The 24815-nt window shown below is 30.2% G+C and overlaps 1 protein-coding gene across 2 annotated transcripts in view; it reads right to left on the bottom strand.

Annotated features, from left to right (window-relative positions):
• LOC145933923 (uncharacterized) overlaps positions 1 to 24815 on the bottom strand; it is a 142974-nt gene that overhangs the window by 101705 nt on the left and 16454 nt on the right. For both annotated transcript variants that reach the window (XM_083033981.1, XM_083033982.1), the window contains exons 3-6: positions 14184 to 14514; positions 13814 to 13865; positions 5310 to 5650; positions 1288 to 1324 (exon numbers count right to left, since the gene is read on the bottom strand). In XM_083033981.1, the coding sequence (XP_082890107.1) occupies positions 1288 to 1324; positions 5310 to 5473 (201 nt within the window). In that variant the 5' untranslated portion in view covers positions 5474 to 5650; positions 13814 to 13865; positions 14184 to 14514. The remainder of the gene's footprint in view (positions 1 to 1287; positions 1325 to 5309; positions 5651 to 13813; positions 13866 to 14183; positions 14515 to 24815) is intronic.

Raw genomic sequence — 24815 nt, 5'->3', positions numbered from 1 at the left:
AAAAAATAATATTATTTTGCGAAATATTTTTTTAATTATTTCGAAGGTATACACGTTATTACTTGAAATACTTTTTTTATTATTATTTCAGATTTTATCATTATCAGTATTCTCATAATTTTATTCCTTTGAATTTTTATCTTATTTTTATATTGTTAAACGTTGCGAAAAGTAATTTTTAATAATTTAAGAAATCATAGAATCGACAAGAGACGAGAGAGATTTCTAGACAGAAATAAACAGCCTAAGTTTGAGTAATCTTACACATGTAAACGAGAATTCGAAAACGAAAGGAAGAACACTAACCGGTTTGAACAAACCCTTAATCAAATGAGTCTTCACGGAATAAATCATCTCTTTCTAACATCATTTTTCATCATTCTAGCATTTATTTTTTATTGGATGTTGATGTTAGAATTTTTATGTTAATATTTTCCAATTAGAACAATCAAAATTATTTTGTGTTTTTGAGAAAAAAGAGGATTTATATATTTCTTAAATTTTCTTCACGAAATGATACTGGTTGTTTTAATTTTAACATGCCGGTATATTTTTTCACGTCAGTTGTATGCAAAAAATTAATGAATTAACGACTTAAACACATCATTTACTTTTTTAGTCACTGTTCATTGATATAGTGATGTGTTCACATGATAATTCCTAAAAGAAGAAGCCCCTATCTTATACGAAGGCAAAAATAAATTAGCCTATTGGATACAGATAATCAATTTAGTTTTTGTTCTCATCATCTTTCTCATTTACCTCACGAAACCTTTCTTTATCGGTTTCTTCCTGCGGCGAGAAACGATCGCTGATAATCTCTATTCTATCATGAGACGGCGCCCGATTGACGCTGATAACTTCTTTCAAAGTTAACTCTCAAAGTTAACTCTTGCGCACGCGTAAACACACATACACAAAATATGAAATAAATATTATATATATATACATATATTCTAAATTTAAATAAGTTATAATAAAACTGTTGATTTGGAGTTCAAAGCATTCTTGGAAACAAAAATTAAAAATTTGCTATTATTAATTAGAATTGTGAAAATTTGCATACAATAACTGTAACATGTTCTTCCAAATTTTGATTCATAGCAGATTATTTCCTTTCTATCGTGTAAGATTTTAAAAAGTGCCACAATGTTTGCATTCTTTGGCGCAATGACTGCCAGAAATTTTTAATCGTGTATATGTGTAAACGCGCGTTAAATATTTTGGAATATTCGCAAATCCATTTATTCGAGATTAAAAGAGAAGATAATTTATAATAAAACTCACCAATCTGCGCAACAGCGGAGTTGTAGGCACCGTTGATCTGTAAAATACAAATATATCCAAATTATAAAACAATGTCTAAAATAATTTAATTTCAAAAAATAATTGTTTCCCGCAATTTAATTTTTTATTTGTGTTAAATAAATATCTCCTTTCTAAAAAAAAGGCATGTTATTGACATTGTTGTCGCTTTTCCGCGATGCTGATTGGCTGTCTCGATTCGCATAGTGCGTTATATTCATATAGCATCGCGAGGGTTAAGCAGTTTGACAGTTTATCCAAAATAAAATTAATAATAATATGTTGTAAATAATATAATATTTTATAACATAGACATCAATTTTCATTGATGAAAATAACTATTTTTATTTTTTTTTTATTGATTGATAGTATTGTTATTAATTTATATCATTTTTATTGATCTACACTACTTTCATTGACCTATACTACTTACATTTACTACATTATTTTATGTCACCATTTTACATTTAACTTTTTAATTCATGATGTCCAAATTAATTAATATTACTTATTATTTATTATTATATGTATTAATTGATAGTATTTTTATTGACTTATATTATTTTCATCGATCTACAGTATTTTCATTGACCTATACTACTTACATTTACCACATTATTTTATGTCACCATTTTGCATTTAACTTTTTAATTCATAATGTCCAAATTAATTAATATTGCTTATTATTTATTATTATATTTATTGATTGATAGTATTTTTATTGACTTATATTACTTTCATCGATCTACAGTAGTTTCATTGACCTATACTACTTACATTTACTACATTATTTTATGTCATCATTTTGCATTTAACTTTTTAATTCATGATGTCCAAATTAATTAATATTACTTATTATTTATTATTATATTTATTGATTGATAGTATTTTTATTGACTTATATTACTTTCATCGATCTACAGTAGTTTCATTGACCTATACTACTTACATTTATTACATTATTTTATGTCATCATTTTGCATTTAACTTTTTAATTCGTAATGTCCAAATTAATTAATATTGCTTATTATTTATTATTATATTTATTGATTGATAGTATTTTATATTACTTTCATTGATCTACACTACTTTCATTGATCTATACTACTTACATTTACTACATTATTTTATGTCACCATTTTGCATTTAACTTTTTAATTCATAATGTCCAAATTAATTAATATTGCTTATTATTTATTATTATATTTATTGATTGATAGTATTTTTATTGACTTATATTACTTTCATCGATCTACAGTAGTTTCATTGACCTACACTACTTACATTTATTACATTATTTTATGTCATCATTTTGCATTTAACTTTTTAATTCGTAAAGTCCAAATTAATTAATATTGCTTATTATTTATTATTATATTTATTGATTGATAGTATTTTTATTGCCTTATATTACTTTCATCGATCTACAGTAGTTTCATTGACCTATACTACTTGCATTTATTACATTATTTTATGTCATCATTTTGCATTTAACTTTTTAATTCCTAATGTCCAAATTAATTAATATTGCTTATTATTTATTATTATATTTATTGATTGATAGTATTTTATATTACTTTCATTGATCTACACTACTTTCATTGACCTATACTACTTACATTTACTACATTATTTTATGTCACCATTTTGCATTTAACTTTTTAATTCATAATGTCCAAATTAATTAATATTGCTTATTATTTATTATTATATTTATTGATTGATAGTACTTTTATTGACTTATTATATATTATTTTCATCGATCTACAGTATTTTCATTGACCCATACTACTTACATTTACTACATTATTTTATGTCACCATTTTGCATTTAACTTTTTAATTCATAATGTCCAAATTAATTAATATTGCTTATTATTTATTATTATATTTATTGATTGATAGTATTTTTATTAACTTATATTACTTTCATCGATCTACAGTAGTTTCATTGACCTATACTACTTACATTTATTACATTATTTTATGTCATCATTTTGCATTTAACTTTTTAATTCGTAATGTCCAAATTAATTAATATTGCTTATTATTTATTATTATATTTATTGATTGATAGTATTTTATATTACTTTCATTGATCTACACTACTTTCATTGACCTATACTACTTACATTTACTACATTATTTTATGTCACCATTTTGGATTTAACTTTTTAATTCATAATGTCCAAATTAATTAATATTGCTTATTATTTATTATTATATTTATTGATTGATAGTATTTTTATTGACTTATATTACTTTCATCGATCTACAGTAGTTTCATTGACCTATACTACTTACATTTATTACATTATTTTATGTCATCATTTTGCATTTAACTTTTTAATTTGTAATGTCCAAATTAATTAATATTGCTTATTATTTATTATTATATTTATTGATTGATAGTATTTTATATTACTTTCATTGATCTACACTACTTTCATTGACCTATACTACTTACATTTACTACATTATTTTATGTCACCATTTTGCATTTAACTTTTTAATTCATAATGTCCAAATTAATTAATATTGCTTATTATTTATTATTATATTTATTGATTGATAGTATTTTTATTGACTTATTATATATTATTTTCATCGATCTACAGTATTTTCATTGACCTATACTACTTACATTTATTACATTATTTTATGTCATTATTTTGCATTTAACTTTTTAATTCGTAATGTCCAAATTAATTAATATTGCTTATTATTTATTATTATATTTATTGATTGATAGTATTTTTATTGACTTATATTACTTTCATCGATCTACACTACTTTCATTGACCTATACTACTTACATTTACTACATTATTTTATGTTACCATTTTGCATTTAACTTTTTAATTCATGATGTCCAAATTAATTAATATTGCTTATTATTTATTATTATATTTATTGATTGATAGTATTTTTATTGACTTATTATATATTATTTTTATCGATCTACAGTATTTTCATTGACCTATACTACTTACATTTACTACATTATTTTATGTCACCATTTTGCATTTAACTTTTTAATTCATAATGTCCAAATTAATTAATATTGCTTATTATTTATTATTATATTTATTGATTGATAGTATTTTTATTGACTTATATTACTTTCATCGATCTACACTACTTTCATTGACCTATACTACTTACATTTACTACATTATTTTATGTCACCATTTTGCATTTAACTTTTTAATTCATGATGTCCAAATTAATTAATATTGCTTATTATTTATTATTATATGTATTGATTGATAGTATTTTTATTAATTTATATCACTTTCATTGATCTACACTACTTTCATTTACCTATACTACTTATATTTACTACATTTATATTTTATTTTATTTTATTTTATTTTATTGTGATAAATATTTATCAGAGAAATTCTCATAAAATTCTTTCCATATCATATTGTCTCACGATTACCATGATTTTCAGGGTAAATTCGAAGAGAAAATTATCTCTGTGTATTACTTACAAAATATTATTATTTTAATTATAATAATATGTTGTAAATATATAAATAATATTATACGAGTATGGTATAATATATACTTATAATATAAATTTATTTGTCCGCGATTAATTGGGGTTTGATAAAAAGAAATTACTAATACATAATTTTTAAAAATAATTGTTTAAATATAAATATAGACTATAATAAATAAAAATTTCTACTTTATATTTTTATTTATTATATTCCATAAAAATTTATATTAAAAAAAAAGCTTTATATACTTATATTTATATTTTAAAAAATTTAGGTTTATATTTAAAAACAAAATTTTTATATTAAAAAAAAATTGTTATCCTATACTCATTATTAGAAACATTTTATTAAATATTTTAATTAATATATTTTAAAATAAAATGTGAAAAATATATTTTATACGGAAATATAATAGAGGAATAAATGATATATTAATCATAAACAATTAATCTCACCAATAACATAATAACAATGAACAAAATTATAATTTACTCACCCTACGGTTGCTCGGCCTTTGCCCGATGCCTCCCTGGGCCTCCTTTTCTCGTTCATCCTCCGCTGTTTCTTTATGGCACTCAAAACACTCGCGAGAGCACAGTTAATTACGCGCGGCACTTTACACGGCACTCCCGAACTAATTGCACACGACGCGCACTTCATTTATTTTGACGGACGAATTATTATAAATAATTTAAGTAGCAGGAAACCGTAATATATTGTATATCTGTTTATGAATAATATAATAATGTTAAAGCGTTGTTCGTTTATACGCGGTGTGGCCTTGTCGTAGACGTGATGTAGACGTGATTCGTATTGGCAACTTCTTCATTTTTGTTCCTAGAAAATAAAGTTTTACAAACTGTAAGCACAAATATTCTATTACAATATATTAAAATTATAGAATAAATATATTATACTGTAAAATCTATATTGAACGCGAAATTTCTAAAAGAGAATAAAACGTACGAGAAAGATATTTCTACGAAAATTTTTAAGAAATTAATTAAATAATTCCTTTTGTAATATATATTAAGAAATATCTAATATAATACAGAAATATATAATTTATCTTTATTCAACAGGTACATAAAAACTGTTAATTTTTAGCAAGTATGTAGGTATCTCATCCTTGCAAACCTATTATTCAACTTTCTTCGTTTTCCGCTTTATACGAACATATCGTATATTGTACGCTTAAAACAGTATTTTAACCGCCATTAGCCCTTAATTAACTTCTCTCCATTTAATGAAGCCGCGGATCGCGTCAACCGCAAATGAAAAATTTGTCGTAATCGGCTGCGATCGGCCGCAACTTTGTGGCGCTCTTTACGAGCCTATACATTGTAATCATCGGCAATCGAGTCATTAGTCGATGACACGTTTCGGGCGCTGAAATTGAAATTCTTCACGCGGCAAACCGCGTAAATCGAACACGATTGCAAATTAATCAAAATCGAGCAGGAGGCCGACGCTTTCCTTCTACTCGTATTCTGTACGGTAATTTAATAGCATATTTACATCAGTTTATAAATTAACGTAATCACTCTCGCGCTTTATATAATATACAACATTTTATATATAAAAAAAGTTATAACAATCTATACCGAATATCGCGCGTACCGATATTTTCATTCAATTTTAGATTTACCTAACAAAATTCATGATTAATTGAAAGTTTGAAATCCGTACATACTCTTTGTATATAATATATAGTTTTTTAGGGTAAGTTTCAACATAAATATTTTTCATACTTTTATTATTATATAGAACTTTGAATAGCTCACGCATGCAAAACCGTCAATCAACTTAGCTCCGCTGTTAGAAAATCATATCCGGTTCATAAATGCGTTTTTTATCGTGCTTTCGAGAATGTATTTCGATATTGCTGCTCGATACTTCGCTCTGGTTTTTCCACGTCTCTGGCTTTATTACCGCTAATTATGGATAGGCAGTAAATCCGCCCTACAACGCAGACGTTTAAAAACCCGACGTTTCCCTCGCATCACTGCTCGACTGCGCTTTCCGCTTGAATCATCCATATATTTTACGCAATTTGATTGGACTATTTCCTCATGCATAAACAGATATGTTTCTGCAAACTCTCTTATAAAAAAAATCTACCACATTTATTGACTAATAATTAATCGCGCCTTCGTTAATGCGTCTTTAACTGTTTGCTTTATAAATAAATATTGCTTCTATTTAGAGATCAATTTTTATTCTACTTCTCTTTTTTTATATAATCATTAAAAATTTATATCATAATAACTTAATATAATCACTTCTAATATAGTCGAAATTATCTATTTCAATTGCAATATTGTTCATCTCATTTTCAAAATTGCATGAGTGCGCTGATTTTTAAATCTATATGTATAACTTTGCTTTATTAACGTGGATTCTCTTACCTCTTACGTACAAAGTATGTGTGTATTGTTTAAAGCTTTATATTGAAAAATGTACATCAAATATTTAAAGTTTTCTTTCTGCATTAATGTATAGTTGCAATCTTTTTATGATGAAAGACCGAGCGTATATAAAGACACGGTTTCGAAGGGTCGAACCCTAATCCAAAATACGATCACGAAGCATTTGTAAATATTTCAATGACATTAATTCTATGATTCCGCGGTGGACTGCGGGTGTCTTGCGTGTCTTATCCATGTTATTTCGATCGATTTCAACTGAAGAAAACCGTAAATCAAATATATCCAATTTTTTAAATAATATATTAAAAATATATTAAATCTTGTGAATATATAACAAAAGCTAGATTGATAAATATAATTATATTAAAGAAAGTCTACTTTTATTTAAATAGATTGATTAATATATCAACTTTTTCACTATTTATTTAATATACGTATTATGGATATTAACATACATATAAGTGCTATTTTTGCAAACAATTCTCGAACGTGATATCCGATTATTAATTTTTGCGTATTTTAATATCATTCAGTGGAAAGAAATTATATATTAGAAATTTTGCAAGGGAGTTTGATAAACATTGCGACGTGTCACAGAGATATGATCCGACAACAAACGCATCCCACGAGCATGAATATCTCCCGTCGGGTTTTTATAAACTATAAGGTAAAACGCAACGCGCGACGGTTACGCTTATGTAAACGATTAATTCATTCCCCACGAGAAAACAAAACCGTCACGCTCCGATCTGTTATTACAATAAATATGGAATAGCACATCAGTATCCCCGGGGACATTTCCGTAAACCCGTATCTTTTATTACTAGAAATTATTCATAACATACACATGCAACACTATTATTTATTAATATATATCGACTGAGAAAAGTAAGGGAACTTTTCCATGTCGTGTATCGTTATTATATCATCGGCACTCCTTTACTCGATTTTGAATTGAAACCATCAGTGCACCAGACTCATCAATCGATTGACAGATCAATTAAGATATTTTATTTATTAAAAGAGATATATACCATTCGTGAGAAAGAGAGAGAGAGAGAGAGAAAGAGAGAGAAATTTAATGTTCCTTTTGTGAATAATTTAAATTTACATGCTTAACGAGATGTATTGTAGACCATCATCCGATTTGTGAAAGTGTTGTGTCATTGTTTTAACAGTATAAAGATCTGATAACCGTGAAAAAAAATAGAATCAAATCTTACGTATTTGTTTAATGCAGATTCTTAGATAGTTCCCTCAAATATTTTGGATAAATCAAAAATTAACTTTTTAAAGATATAAAGACGGAAAGAGAGCACATAGATTAAACATTTATCTAATATAAAATATAAATCTATCTAATATAAAAATAATAATATATACATAAACGTCGATCTAATAATATATAAATAATTTTATGTATATATTTTATTAATTTTATTATCGCGCGAAGAAATTAATTAATGAATTATCTTTCTCAGCATATTATTCATACAAAAAACATTTGTACGCGAGATATAGAATAAACTTGCTAAATTAATAAAATAAATTATATATGCTTATAAATTATAAATTTCAAAGGATATTTCTCATATAGATTAATTTAAAAGTATCATTCAAGTTGCATATTATTTTTCGAAAGATATTCACTCTACGTGTTCGTCTCTCCAAGATTAAATACATATATGTCTTTTCTTTAACATAAAAAGAAATTTTTCTCAAAACACAATGCCTTTTATGCAGATTTCGAAGCAGTCAAGCGAAACCGTCTTGCGTCTAAAAGAAGATTCGATCCACTATCGACTAATGAAACGTAAAAGGTCGTCATTCCTATTCAAACGATATAGAGTACAAATCCAATAATCCGAATGGCTTTTGTGATGTTAATAAATCATTCCAAGCAAATCGTTATAACTAACTGTATCTCATTTCTTTTTTTCCTTCACATCGTACGTTTTTATTTCTTTATCTGCTTTGAATTGTCAAGATGATTTGAATTTTATGAAGTGACATCGACAGAAAATTTGTATCCTTTCTATCAATATACATATAATGTACATATGTATACTTTTATATAATAGGAAACACATCACATATGTTTAATTTGTTTTACATTAATATTAAATAATGCAAAATTTTGTAGAAATATCAATTCAACATCGTCTAACAAGTATCAAGTAAGTTATAGCAATTATTATGCGTATATATGTATATTCAAAGTCTTTATCAGTTAAGATCATTTATCACATTGTCACTCAACTTTTTACGCGTGTGCATTATTTTCAATAACTCTTTCAAAATCTCTTTATCGGAGACATTTTTGTAAATCTCATTAAAAAAATTAAGTATTGAGAATATTGAGTATGTTTTGTATGTGGATAATAAACTTCTCACAAGCTAATCAGAAAATCATGAAAATTACCGATAAAAAATAAAAATGTATGAAGCGCTAATTGCGATGTAACCGCTATATTATAATTAATTTTGCTTTCGTAAAGTGAAAAGAAGTTGACTCACTCGTGCGAGATGCTAATAAATCGCATCGAGGTGTGCAATTTATTCGTTCAATATTATTCGTGGTAGCGCGCGCCTCCGACCTTCATCCGGATTTCCTACCACGTGAAGGACGAAGGACACATAATTTATCGCGCGTTACTGTCCGCATAACTTTAATGAACCCGCTCTCTCACGAAGGTTTCTAAATCCTGAGAAAACAGCCACCGTAAAGAGCATGCTCGCCGCCGCTGCCGCACCTGCCGTTCGTAATTTAAAAGAAGCACAACACGATAATTAAGCGGGACGACGCTTTCCGGTGATAATTAAACCGCGTATATACTTATGCGGGAAATTATTCTGCTTGCAGCCGCGGCGCCGCTTCACAAATGATCCTTTTCAAGCGTCATCCCTATCACTCTCTTTCGCTTTATTCTTCACAATTTTCTTCTTGCTCTTTTTTTTCCTCTCTTTTCTACAGTGTCTCTTTCTCTCTCTCTTTTTTTTTACTAAACAAATAACTAAGACATTATTATGAGCGCCATTAATGGATTCTAGTGTATTTTTGACAGAGTTAGTTAATTCCGCGTGCAATTAACAAGGTTTTATGCCGTGACAAAATGTTTACGAGCGCGAGTAAATTAAACCATTTTACTTGGCAGCAAAGTGAAAGAAGAACGATAGGGAAATGAATGTCGCGCGTTCTCGTGAGAAGATGGTATTTTGATGGTGGTAAGGTGATTTAAATAGGTCGACAAGAGTGCTTGGAACGAAGTGGAATATTCTTTATCAAAATATGTATCTTTTAAAAATAAGATGTTTCTTAAAACAACGTTTAAAATAAAAAATAACGAATATCCTCAATCTCTAATCAAAAGGTGAATTAATTATCTTAATTGAGATATTACTATCGAGTTATTTTGGATATTTAAAAGTCATGATAACACGTATATGTGTATTATATAGTTATTTTATTTTATATATTATCAATTATATATTGCAGCATAATTTTCTCATATTACTATTTATGGTCTTAATTTTAGTATATTTTACGATATTTCCAAAGTTTATAATATTATTGATAATTAAATATAATCGAAAATATTTAAATAAATTTACATTCCATTTGCAACCTCTTTTTCAAATTACTTTTACGCCGTGTATCAGTGCTTATATCTTAAGCAATGCAAATTCGCAATCATAACGGAATTTCTTTTCACAAATAAGATCATTTCAATGCATAAGATATTATTTTGTTGTCGCCTCGTTGAAATACGATATCAATTTTCTTCGTTAATAATAATTAACTTTTTAATTTAGTTTCGTTATACGATCGCGATTTTATTTCCATTTAATGGATACGCACATTTTCACTCAACATTATTGTACATATCACATCATAATTCGTTTCGTAAATGTCGCCAATTTTCTTCTCCATTTAAAATTTTTTTCTTAATTAGTTGTTTATGCCGAACAGGCGTATACCTCGATAATTTAATCAATCTCTCTCAAATATCACGTTTCACCCATCGTTCGAAAGAAAGCAGAGAAGTCACCGATTTCCTTGACGCGACCAATTTATTCATAACATCTTATTAACTTTTAATGATTATCATGCAAGATTTCTGATTTCACAAATATAATTAGAATAACAAATAATATTAAAATGAATATGAAAACGCTCTTCGAAAAATTCATACAACTAATTTTTATATCATAAATCACAGAATTCTTTAAAGTTGATCTATTCAAAGCAAAATCATATAAAGATCTTTTACGTCAGATTTTGCAAAAATAAAATGCTAAAAATTTAATCTAAAAATGAAATAAAAATTCCATCAGGGACAAAGAGAGATAAAAAGAGAGGAATTATTTTATAAATAATTTTTTTATATAAATATAAATAATTACTTTATAAAAAATTTGTTATAAAATTCTTTTTTTAATTTTGTGAAATAATATTTTTTGAATATTCTTAGAGTATACTAACGCAATAATTAATAATTACGAAACTTGTGTAAAATATATCAAATATAATTAATACTTTTTTTTTAATATCATATATATATATGTATATGTAAATTGAAATTCTCAAGGTTTCAGAACAGTTCATATCATAGCTTGATAATTCCTCAGCATACTGTTCAATCTACTCATAACAAGCCGCAGTCCTTTCTACGAGGGCAAAGACCTGCCGAAACAGTTTTGAAAGCCGAAGCGGCAGGTATGCAGCATCGAATAAATTACGCGCTCCAATCCGAGGCGCATGCAAAATCCACGAGGCATTAAATATGTATACAGTGATACGTCGATAGGGAACACCTGTAGAAGGCCGTGCGCCGGAGCAGGGCTCCGATCAAAAAGAGGAAGGGAACTTGAAGAATCCGGTAGGTATCTCTTCAAAGGTTCGAATTACTTACGGATCGGATAATCGGTACAGCGAACAAGAGCTTATTTATGCACTTGCCACTCTTCCCTATCGTTGGCATAAATTGATATGATCGTGCCATTCCTTCTTGATAATACCTGCCAATTTCCTGACATTCGAGGTAATGAGACACATGGAGTCGGCATGAGAGAAACTTTTTCGTTATTCGCAATTCAATGAGCTCAAGAGTGAATATTATTTACTAACAAAATAATGAAATAAATAGATCGATTTTAGATTTAAATATCTATAAAATTTCACGAAAATTTTTATAAAAAATTTTAAAATTCAAAAAACTAAATTTTATATTAATTTTATTTGACTGAATCTAATAAGATTGATTTTAAATAATATATTGAAAATAAACTGTTATCGAAGGTATTTACGCGATGTTGATCACAAAGGAATATAACAATTTTTCTCGATACCATGCTGCTCGCACTTGCGTGATTATACGCTCTATTGCGTAAAATCTTGCATTGTTATTGCGCGCAAATTATATGGAGGATAATAAATATGGTCTTAAAGTACAGAATTGACGCGCAAGAACGGCAGTATCTCTATAGAGATTATATATAATCATCCACGATTAATTTCTGCGATATACGGGAAACACGTAACAAGCAAAGGCGTGATTAAGGATTCTCGATTATCAGACTATCAGTAATCTATCGCGTTCAAGAAATCGTAAGACGACTTGTGTCGAAAAGTACATCAATCTCAATATCCTGAGCGAGTGTGCTGATGTTACACTCTAGGATAGATATGTTACGTCTCGGAATGAAAAATTCTGTCATATAACCGCAGTGCCATGCATTACGGTAATATATTATAAAAATTCTGTTAATTACCGCACTGCGTGCGTATTTGTATGTGTATATATTAAACCCATAGTACGTAACAGAACGCGAGATGCAAACGAAAAGAAGAAATTTCGATGTCGAATTTCGATCCTGGCTTGCGTAAATAATTCTAAGGCTACCAAGTCGAAATTTTATTTGTATTTTCAAGCTCTATTTTTTCGCATTTATGGATTCTAGAGGATTTTGATAGGTTTTATTTATTTTAGGAATTGTATTAAGCTCCTATTTCGTATCTCAAATAAGCAGGAAATGAATAGTTTCCCATTCAGATTTAAAAGAAAAACTTTTGACAAACTTGATTAAAAAGGTTCTTATAGATTAAATAGTTTAGGGTAATCTGACTGTTTAAGCTTAAAGTAATAAAGTAGATTGAGGTCGAAAGTAGGAAAAAAGTTTCGACTTGGAGAGATACATATACATATAGCATGTGTATAAAAATTAAAATCAACGTTACTAAATATATTTGCATTTGTTATATAGTAATAAAAACAAAACTATATTTAGCTAAATTATATTTGATAGGTTAAATCTAAAATTAAATTACGTTAAACTTTTAAAATATATACAGAATAAACAATACATGAGACACATAAAAATTTTTTTTAAAAAACGTAAAAACACGCTAAATATATATAAAAATATCCAAATATATATAAAGTATATACTTGTATATAACTAGTAGAAAAATAAAAATTTAAGATATATATTAAAATACACCTCGTATATGTATATATATGCATATATATATATTTCGTTTCTTATCAAAAAATAAAAATTTGTCACTCACCGATCAAAGCATAACAACGAAGTTGACTATTACGTAAACTGGGTTATTTAATCTGTAACATAAAAATATAAGATCTAAATTATAACAAAGTTCAAAATAAATAATATTTCAAAAAATTATAATTCTTCTCTCGCATCAAATTTTATATTCAATGCATATAATAATAAACAGATATTTAATATGGAATAATTATATAATTTAAAAAAAAATTATTCTTTTTAAATATAAGCTTTTATAGAATCCCATATATATAAATTTTTTTCTCTAACTTTCTTGTTTAATTGCAAGTTCTTTAAATTAAAGATTCAAATAAACGGAAATATAAAATACACATATACAATTAAGAAAAAATAATATCCAAATAAATTACCATAAAGTTGCTCCGTTGTCACCCGATGCCTCCTAGATTTCCTTTTTCTTTTAGACTGCCAAATTGTTTTCCTCCATTAGCGTTCACTGCATTCGCGCACGCGAGATCCGGACGGCACTCGAATTCGCGATCGCGAATCGATATTCGCGCGAGAATCACACTTCGATAACGATCGCGGTAGACTACAACGTAATAATGCCTTTGCACGACATACCCGAAATTAAAATTAAAACGAACCATTCACGGCACGATAGAAAAATAAACGCGCGATACTTTCGCAACACTCCCGAACTCGGATACGCGACATTTTCCACGACACTCCCACGATCCCCTAAAACAATTAAAATTAAAATTAATTAGAAAATATATTATCAATTTTAGAGTTAATTAATTGTATGTACAAGCTTGTTCATAAAGAATATCATATTTCAAGATAGAGCAAATTGTGCCAATAAAATCAATAATAATATTAATAAAAAATATTAATATATGTGTGTGTGTGTGTGTGCTGCACGTATTTAACTGAAAATAATACACAATGAGATTTGGGCATATGTGCAGATTGAAGCTCTCGCCGATCTCGACTCGGGGGCGAGTCTCAATTTGAAAGCCGGCTGATAATTAACGCCACTTCCGCCGTCTGTTTCGTGAAATCGAAGCGTAAAATCGCAAGGTAGAACGATTCTTTTGTCGATCGTATCCCGATAAACGCTCATCTCACTGACAGCCAAGGGATGAGGAGGCAGCCAAGAGACTAGCCCACGCCAAAAAGAGACCGCACATTGGAATAAACGGAGAAGGGAGGAAATGGGAAGCAACATAATCTCACACAGCCGTTATCTCGCGCGTGCATCGCGTTCGATCTGTATAATTTAATAAATCGCGCGTGCACTGTGTGTGTCGATTCTCGAATGGACTTTGTTCGCGACGCGTGATGCGTGTAATTTGTCCTCTTTTTCAGAGGGTTGTCTGAGAAGCATTTTCATGCAGATGAAATGCAATTGATGCAATATGAGAAAAAAATTATTTTCTTCTAAAAATAAGAAGAATTACTGTGACGAGCAGTGCGACAAAAGATATCTACTGCTGATAGTTCAAGTCAATTTAATTTTTTTTTATAATTCTGAAAAGAAAAAACGTAGTGTACTACTACTAGTTATATGCATAATAAATGAAGCAATAAATTAAATCAAGACAAACTTTAGTAACTTTCATATCTCTCTAACGTTGTTTATAGCAACCTGTAATCCTAATTTATTTGAGAAACGAAAATACGAGAAATGAGACAAGATTATAATTATTCGCGTTTTATTATTATTTTATTATTGACATCGATATAGTCAATGTGGAATTTCATAAACTACGATTGATTTAACTTAATAAGACATGCCAAAAATTCGCGAAAGAACATATACATATAATAAGGACCAACATGTTGTAAAACAAAGAACAGAACAAACACGTAGCTTCTGCGCCACGCATGTAAGAAACGCACGCGAACGACGCTCCTTTCTTGCTGGTAGCTCCTTAAGAATTCGCCTTATCACGGAGCACGCGCTCACACCTGCCCTTTCCTTGCTCTGGCTTCCCTCATTTATTACCTTCATTACCTACCATCGCATTCACGCTGCTCTGTCTCGCTCCGATTCCGCCGCCACATTAATCTCACGTTGTTATAATAAAAAATCAGTCACGATGACATATCGTCCATTCGAGAGAATTATCGAGTACCGTTATTGTATAGATTTTCTTTTCTATTTGCTTCTCATTAATATATAAATAAACTATATATATATATATATATATATATATATATATATATATATATCACGAAATCATTTATACCGTTGTATCAATATATCTTATTTGCAATCATATATCATCAATACATATTATTTTATCAACATTATTTTATGGGAAAGTAGCTCCATAAAATATTTAATATCTCTATAAATTATTAATACAGAATAAGATTTTCTATATTAATGACACGGACATCATTAAAATCATTGAATTTATTCTACTTAAAAATCACGATAATTGTAAGAATAGTATATCCATTTTGATATACATATCCCCCTATTAGTGATATAATTGTATTTGTCAAGAGAGAACAAAATCATCCCTAAAAAGACAGAAACATATATGATCGATTAAATATATCAATAAATGTTGTAGATCATGTTCCTTCGCAAGGTGGAACGAAACGCCGCAACGAAAGTAATGTGTTTAATTAATAAGTAAAATTAATGCGAGAATAGGAGGGAAAGATGTCTTCGCCATCGTTAAACTATAGATTAAACTGGATATGTCACTGGTTACAAGTCTCATTAGTCGGTGAAAGTATCGTGTTATACATTTGATCATCGCCGAATGCGGCACCAGCTGCCTCTCCTTCCTCGCAAGCGACAAACTTGCTATTAATTCCGTTTTTAATATGAAATTTAAAAAAGGGGAACATTACTATATACATCTTGCAATACATAATAAATTAATAAAGATAAGTATTGTAAATGTTCTTGTGTATACGTATGAGATAATTACTCTTCTCTATAAAAATTAAAAAGTTAAAAAAAACTTTTATTTGACATGTTTTATACTCTTTCTCTTTCTCTAATACCTTTCTCTATTTTACTTATATTTAAGATGCAACGAAATAAATTAATAATGTGAATTTAGAGAGATATATTCTTTAAATCCGCATGCTGATAGAGATTCATGCAAGTGAAAACAATTTGTGAAATAGAATCAGTAATTAATTTGAACGCTACAAATCTAGGATGAAAATGACGAAAAATGATTGTACTCGAAATAATTGTGACTAATGCTTTCTGATCTCGCAATGCTCTCACAAGACTCTCCTGCGATTTTCTTTCATTTAATCGGATATACATATCTCTCACAAGTATAATTCCGGTTGCATTTCTGATAACGGTCCACAGACAACCTGTTGCGCGAATCCTGTATATGCGAGCAATCAGAAATATTGCAGATACGGCAAAAAAAAAATGACACGACGATAAATGTATGGGATTCCATTCAATGCTACACGCTGTGCTGGCATGACATTTCTCTCTTTCTCTATTTTTTATTACGCTACCGTTTTAACAAAATGCAAAAGGCCGAACTCATTCGCGAAAAAAAATTATGTGTGTAAGTGTGGCGTCTCTTGAATTCTATTTTTATACCACAATTGGAAATAAATAATTCGCTTCTGCACTAATTTTAAATAACTTTGATACGATTACTGTTTTCTTATGTGATTTTAAACGCATTTTTATTTTCAAGAAATTCGGATAAAATTATTGATTTAATTATGATATTCGCATCTTGAATGACACATAGATATAATATTAACTTCAATTAATATATAACTTAATTCTAGATTCAAAAATGTGCGTACAGATGAGATATATTAATTGATTGAATATGTATATATATACGAATATGTATATATATGTATATTAAATCAAATCAATTAATATTTATAACATAACATCAAACTTTGCAAAAGCAAAATACATGCTACTTTTTCTTAATTAAAAGAATCATAAGTTGCTATATCAATGTAGCGATAAGAAAGTACATCAGCATCATCAGCTTTGGAAAATTTATTCAAAAACGATGGCAGTATACCTTTTACAATCGCGATCATTACATTACGATCTGCTCTCTTCGAAAAGGTTAATTGCATCTTTAAGAACGAAGGAATAACATGTCGTGGCACGCGTCTGCGGCCGGAGCAATAGCAATTACAATTTATTTCGAGTGTTCCTGACTCTCGTTACTGAATTCATCGACACACACGTGCGCAAAAGATCATGGTATCGACTTCATGAAAATTATTTCACGCGAGCCTTAGCCATAACATTCGAAACTTGATTGCGTCTCAGACTTTAATTATAAACGAATTAATTAGCTAATTTAGTGTTAATCGAACCGAGTCTCTTATACAAAATAAGATAGTACAAAATAAGATAGTAGAGTGTTTACAAATGCGTAAATTTAAAACAGATAATTGATGATTGTGTCTAACATTTATAGCATTGTTTTTAAAATATTATTAACTATCAAGAGTTATATATTTTATATAAAATAATGATGTTTCTCTTTATATATATATATATATATATATATATATATATATATATATATATAAATGTAATTAAATCAATTTAAAAATCGTAATTTTCATCAATTATTATATAACAGGCTGATTAGTAGTATAGTAGATATAATTATATTTAAATTTTATGTATTAAGTTTCATATAATAAACTATATCCCACTTCAATAAAAAAAAAAGTCAACATATCATAATTCGAAACATTCCACGATTTTAAACCACAAATTTTCCCTCACGTTTTTTAAACCTTCAGCATGTTTATCCGCGTAATCCAACCCCTGTCAAGTTGCAACACCTTCTGTCTCTTGTGTAAAATCGAAAGGGCCTGTTCGAGAAAGGTTGAATTCAACGAAGATCTCGAAGGATGCTCACCGACAAGGCGCGAAACTGTATAATTCTCGTCCTAATTTTCACTCGATCGAGCTCGCTTCCACCCCTCAAAACGAACGAAAAGAATGTCACATGTGATTTACACCCGCGACAAGTTTCGGGAGAAATAGGGCCCGAAAAATGGGCGATAAACGCATTCAACACGATTTTCCATGGATTTTTTTAATGGTTATAACTAACCTCGCGCACCGTCTCCCTCTTGGTTCACCCTATTTAAAAGGGCGTAAATTACGGGCGACATGGCGACACAAAAGGCAACCCCCGCAGGCTCGAGGTTCATTCGTACGTAAAATATTGTGACAGGCGTGAACAGTGACTTTTAAAGCGGCTGCTGGTCGGATCCTTAAGGGTCTTGTTTGCATTAAATTATGCGTCGCCTCGAGGCGAGCGACGAATTATAATACTTGATTGGCTATCGCCGTCGGTGCAACGCGTATTGTCCGCCGGCTATAGAGAAAAATTCTTGCATACATCGCGATCACGATATCGTAAGTAAAACCACAGGCAGGTAGGCAATGTAAGTATGCGCAGGCGATTGAAATTATTTAATCAAAATCGAAACTACTCAAGAATTCGTCGTGTGTGAGATTGAAACAATGTTATCCTGAATTTTTTCGAGATGCTTATAATTTTTTTTAACACCAAAATGTATTAGAATAAACAATGAGATATAAAAAAACGCAGTACGTATAAGCATAATTAATCCTAAAACAATTAATAATTAATTAAAAAGAGAGAGAGAGAGAGATTTGTAATACCCAAATAAATTTTAATACTTTAATTAATTTATGCTTGATTAATGTATGGATCCTTAAGCGAGCGTGTTAATTAATACCGAATCATGTTATATATATAATTCGTGGCTCAATTGCATTAAAACACCACCATGATGACGGTATATAAAAAGTGAATAAATACACGGAAAGAATTTCTTAGAATTTACCCTGAAAATCATGGTAATCGTGGGACAATATAGTATGGAAAGAATTTTATGAGAATTTCTCTGATTAATATTTATCACAATAAAAATAATAATGTCTATCATAATAAAATATAAAACATGTTTGATTAATTTTACTAAACTGCATAGTAAAATTAATCAAACATATTTTATATTTTAACGTATAGATATTATTATTTTTATTGTGATATAAATATTAATCAGAGAAATTCTCATAAAATTCTTTCCATACCATATTGTCCCACGATTACCATAATTTTCAGGGTAAATTCTAAGAGAAAATTCTCTCTGTGTACAGTAACCAGTGCCGTTATTTCGTCAGATAAGTTTATAGCAACAATGTCAGGGACAAGAGCGACAGCAATCGGAAATGCACCGTTTAATACTCGGGCATATTTCCGGATCGCCAGGGCCTGCATGCATTCGGCCTCATTGATTGGCGTTATCTCCGTGTTTTTTTTTTAACGCGCTCGACTTAATCGACTCAATTAAATCTTAAACGCAACTTTCGAATTGCGCGTGGTCGCCCATGGGCGGAATAAAATCGAAACGAAATCTGCAATTGCATATTACTTATCGTACAATCGCACGATTAGTGATTTAATGTGTTTTTTTATATGTAATATACGTATAATGCGGTTGTTTCTCTCTTACTTTATCAGTGTAAAAAAGCATGAATATTGTCGACTATAAATTACAATTAAATGATTAATTACACAATTAACAACTAGTTTCATCCCTTCCTCATAATTTGCGGTTCTTGAATTTGACGTGAATGAAGACATCGTCTTTCAAAAGCGGTACATCATACCTAAATCACTTTATACCTCTGCTACTGAGGTCAGCCACTACCTCATGAGCATCGAGATTATTGTAATTGTGTTTATTACCGCCATTACCACCGTTTAATAATATCCCCAGCGTTTTTCGAGTCTTCAATCCTCACCTTCAATTCCCGTAGCTGCGCATAGCAGCGGTTCTCAGTCCACTTTTTTAATATCACTCTCGAATAATGCAATATCATTTTTTTATAAGAAATATTGAATAAGTTACTGATATTATTTTAAATAAAGAATGTTATTTAACATCTTAAGCTTATCTATATTTTTATCTTTTAAAAAATATCTATACTTGGAGTAAATCAGGACGTTTCCTATGAATACTTCATAATATAATAATTAACATTAAACTTGTACGTCATATTAATTTATTCCATGTGTTCTTTTATAACTTTTATAACGAATTGTTATTTTTATCTTTTTTGCTTCGATTTACATATAAAGCCAAATTAAAACGATAATTTTTGTAATTGTCACTTCGTAATATATTGCAAGAATAAAGATTTTTATTGACACAAGAGCAGTTGTCAATTTTTGTTAATAAATCTTAACACGCCATCAGCGAGCACACATTGTAATTTTTTTTGGAAACGAATATAACCTGCCGCCTGAATACTCCTGCTAGACGAATTAATCTAACGTGTCGATCTACCGGATCAATTTTGCGCATCACTGACCTAATGTCGAATATTAAAGGCAGCGTGCTAGCAGGGCGGCCCGTCCCCTTTTTGCACGTGCCAATTATTACGGGGCCCATACGGCCTCCGTAGAGAAGAGCCTCTAATATTCGCAACAAAAAAAAAACAAAGAAAAAAAAAAGGATTGGCGGAGAGGGAAAGAGGAAAGAGAGGATACGGACGGCGGGGGCGTACGATATCGGTTACACCCCGTCTGGGGTATTAATTACCCCATGAGGCCCATAAGGCTCGGCGCGTGGCTCCCGCCGAGTCGTCCGCATTGGTCAAAAGTGCAGCCTCGGAGTGCAGCAGTTGGCCCGCGGGCCCTCGACGAAGGGCCCTGACATAAGGCACGGTGCACACGAGGGAGAGGAAGAAGGATACGTAAGATATTGATCCTAGGCATGTGTTAATAATCGAGAGGATTACCGGGATGATCCGCAAGGGATATCGAATAAGTATAATTATTATATAGAATATCTCAGATGTCGCGTATTTTTTTTTCCATCTTTTACAAGCTGTGTATCGCAACTTATACATTGCTCCTGCATGATTCGATTAATCCGTAAATTTGAAATAAAATAAACTTCTCGTATTCTCAATTTTATCGATAATGCGATTTACTTGTGTATATACATATGTGTATATATGTATATAGTATATAGATAGTATATTTTACGTTTTCTTTTCTTTCTTATCAACTATGCAAACTATCACTAATTAGATGGGAAGAAGAAATATATTTTTTGTTACGTAATCTTGGCATCGCGCTTCTGCTAACACGCCATATATTCTTTGTAGACATACGTAAGAAAACAAAAACCCTCCTTCTCTGCGTTCGCAAACGTATATATGCGCGCAGAGGCACTCCTGCATGTTCACAATGAGGATACACACCCGTTCGTCTTCTATTCATACGTTCGCATGCTGGCAAACCACCTGCACTCGAAAAACCTGCCGAGGTTTGGGTTACTTGGATCCTGGCAGGGACCTTGCACCCGCGCGCAACAGCGAGAGAGCTACGTGTCTAATCCTTACTCTCGCAATCCTACACAATTTACAGCGATAATGAGTTTATAAGTGTATTTGTTCTCTTGAAATGTACTGGAGGAGATATTGGCAAAATGTCATTAGGTAATGTTTTGCAATGAAAAATTTGTAATAAATTCGAAAAAATATCAAGTGATGCGAATAAATATCAAGCGATACGAATCAGAAAGATATTTATTCTTATGTCTCGCATAACTCTTTTCTATTAATATCATGAAAAATACATTCTTATTATTACAAATCTTATCATTTTCAATTGAATGGAAATTTCATCTTGAATCATTTTTTTTTTTTGCTAATAATTTCGATAATAATCTTCTAACGCTACTTTGAATTGTTCTTCTAGTAATACTAGAAAGTTAAGTACTACTTAAGTACAAAAATTTTACACAAAAATTTGCAAAGCTTGTGTGTGAGTGTTCAATGATACATCGGCGAGTATAAAAAATGTGAGCTAATAAATCTCTTACGGATTCTCTCTTTCTTTCTTCTCGTTATTTTTAATTCTTATTAATTAATCAGAACTCAAATAATATACAAATATAACTCATCGCTTTCTGCTTTTATTGTCAGAACAAAAAAAATATAAATCTGCTTAAAAACCAGGATTTTAAATTTAAAGTTCAGCTATCTAAGGATGCGTATAAGCATGTGTTAAAAAAAAACGTGGCCTTTTGCAAGAAATAAAAAAGAAAGCAAAGACGACTCGTATTCGATGAAAATTATTTAACAGCGTTATAATGAAGTGGGTCATCGCTGATTAGTCGAGAGAAGAGTAATTCGCGTCGGCTAACGATAATGATCTGCCAGCCATACAAGGCTAAAAGCGATCATACGTGCGATCGTATATACATACTGTAGAAGCTGTAAAGATAAGTAGCGCTTTTCGCGCGCGGGCACGAGCTCGTAACACGACACCCAGAGCAAATAAAAAATGTCAGTCGGGGCTGATGTATAATACAGCACGAAGTCACTGAGAATTGTATGAAAAACTGCGGGGATGGGGGATGAAACAACCCCCGCAAATGCGGGGGCGGCGGCAACGGCGTTCTTGCGTGTGGAAAAATTCTTGGAATTATTCATTCGGGCCGAACTACCACGTCGGAAAGTTATGTCGATCGTTATAAAAGTGTTCCGTTAGATATTATGTGCTTCAATTTCATGTTAATATTGATGTAATAAGATGTAAGTGATTCCTCTTCGAAAGTATGATTTTATCAAAACTATTACTTTTATCGTGATGCGCTTGAAACATTTATTTCTACTTATACCCAATATTTTTTCTTATAAAATACACAATAACTTGAATAATAATAAATTTCTTTTCGTGATAATATTATATTAGAAATTTATATAAAGATAATATGATATAAATATCCAACAATTTTTTAGAAAGTTCAATTTTGATTTTGTCCTTTTTAATTAAAATAAAATAGTTTTACACACCCGTACACACTTTTCACTTTTTTTCTCTTTTCCTCTGCTCTCTTTTCTTTCTTTGTTATATGCATAATAAAATAATAACATATTTTAAAAATCTAAAAATCGTGATTATATATTATAGAAATCATTCAGATTTCTTGTAATCATAATTTGTTAATAAGAATAGCAAGCTCCGTCAAAACAATATAGAAAAACCGAGAAATATTCAATATTCATATAAAAATCATGCCCACACGTTTATATAAAAAATAATACCTACTGAGCATTTATTTTGCCAATCAAAAAGAAAGAAAAAAATTATTTATATGAATTAATGAATTAATGAATGCAAATTAATGAATTTGATGTTACGATATAAAACATGCTATGTAACGCTTAGTAGTAACCATTCGAAAGATCAATTTATTAATTTTGTGAAATCTTTAAATCAATAACAACTTCGCAATCTTGTTTATTATGTTTATAACATGTTTTTCTCGCAAAAGATATAAAATATCTGAAATCTGAATAAATTTTACGCGTTCCAGATAACACTGTATATCCAAACAGTAAAGGAAGCAAACAAAAAAGAAAGAAAAAGAAAGAAAGAGAGAGAGTAGAAGTGCGCGAGAAGATCCAAAAATAAACCTCTCGAGTGAATTGACTCGTAAGGGCACGTGCCCCATTGAGGTTCGCCCTTCTGTGGTTTTTGCGGGGCCCTATGGGTCGCATCGCGCGCCGACGTTACATTGCTGTTGTCGTTGCTGCGGGCATCCTGAGAGCGCGCGGGGCGGCAAGTGTCATCGCATCCGAAAACAGCTGCTCCGACCGGCCGGGGCCCTCGGGGCCCTTTGGCAGCCGGATGCCCTCCACTTAAGACTCACTCCCTTTCTGCCCCTCCACCCTTTACTCTCGAGTATCTGACAAATCCGATCTTCCGCAAAGCACAGCATGGCAGGGAGTAGGATGAAGAAAAAATTCGGAAAGAAAAAGAAGGAAGAAGAAAGAGAAAAAGAGAGAACAAATGAGAGAAAGAAAAAGGAGCCCGCCGCCGCCGCCTCCGGTCGGCGAACTCTGGATCGCAACGGGTCGAAAGGGACGTCTATAGGACTAATTGCGCTGATTTTTACGAGACTCGCGAATGATGAAGAACGTCGTCTTCGCTCGA

This window comes from Prenolepis imparis, unplaced genomic scaffold, assembly GCF_030444845.1.
Source record: "Prenolepis imparis isolate NDT839.2.m4 unplaced genomic scaffold, iyPreImpa1.0 SCAF_3, whole genome shotgun sequence".
NCBI lineage: Eukaryota > Metazoa > Arthropoda > Insecta > Hymenoptera > Formicidae > Prenolepis > Prenolepis imparis.
Note: the sequence above shows the minus strand (reverse complement) of the source record. Positions and strands in the feature narration are given on the sequence as shown.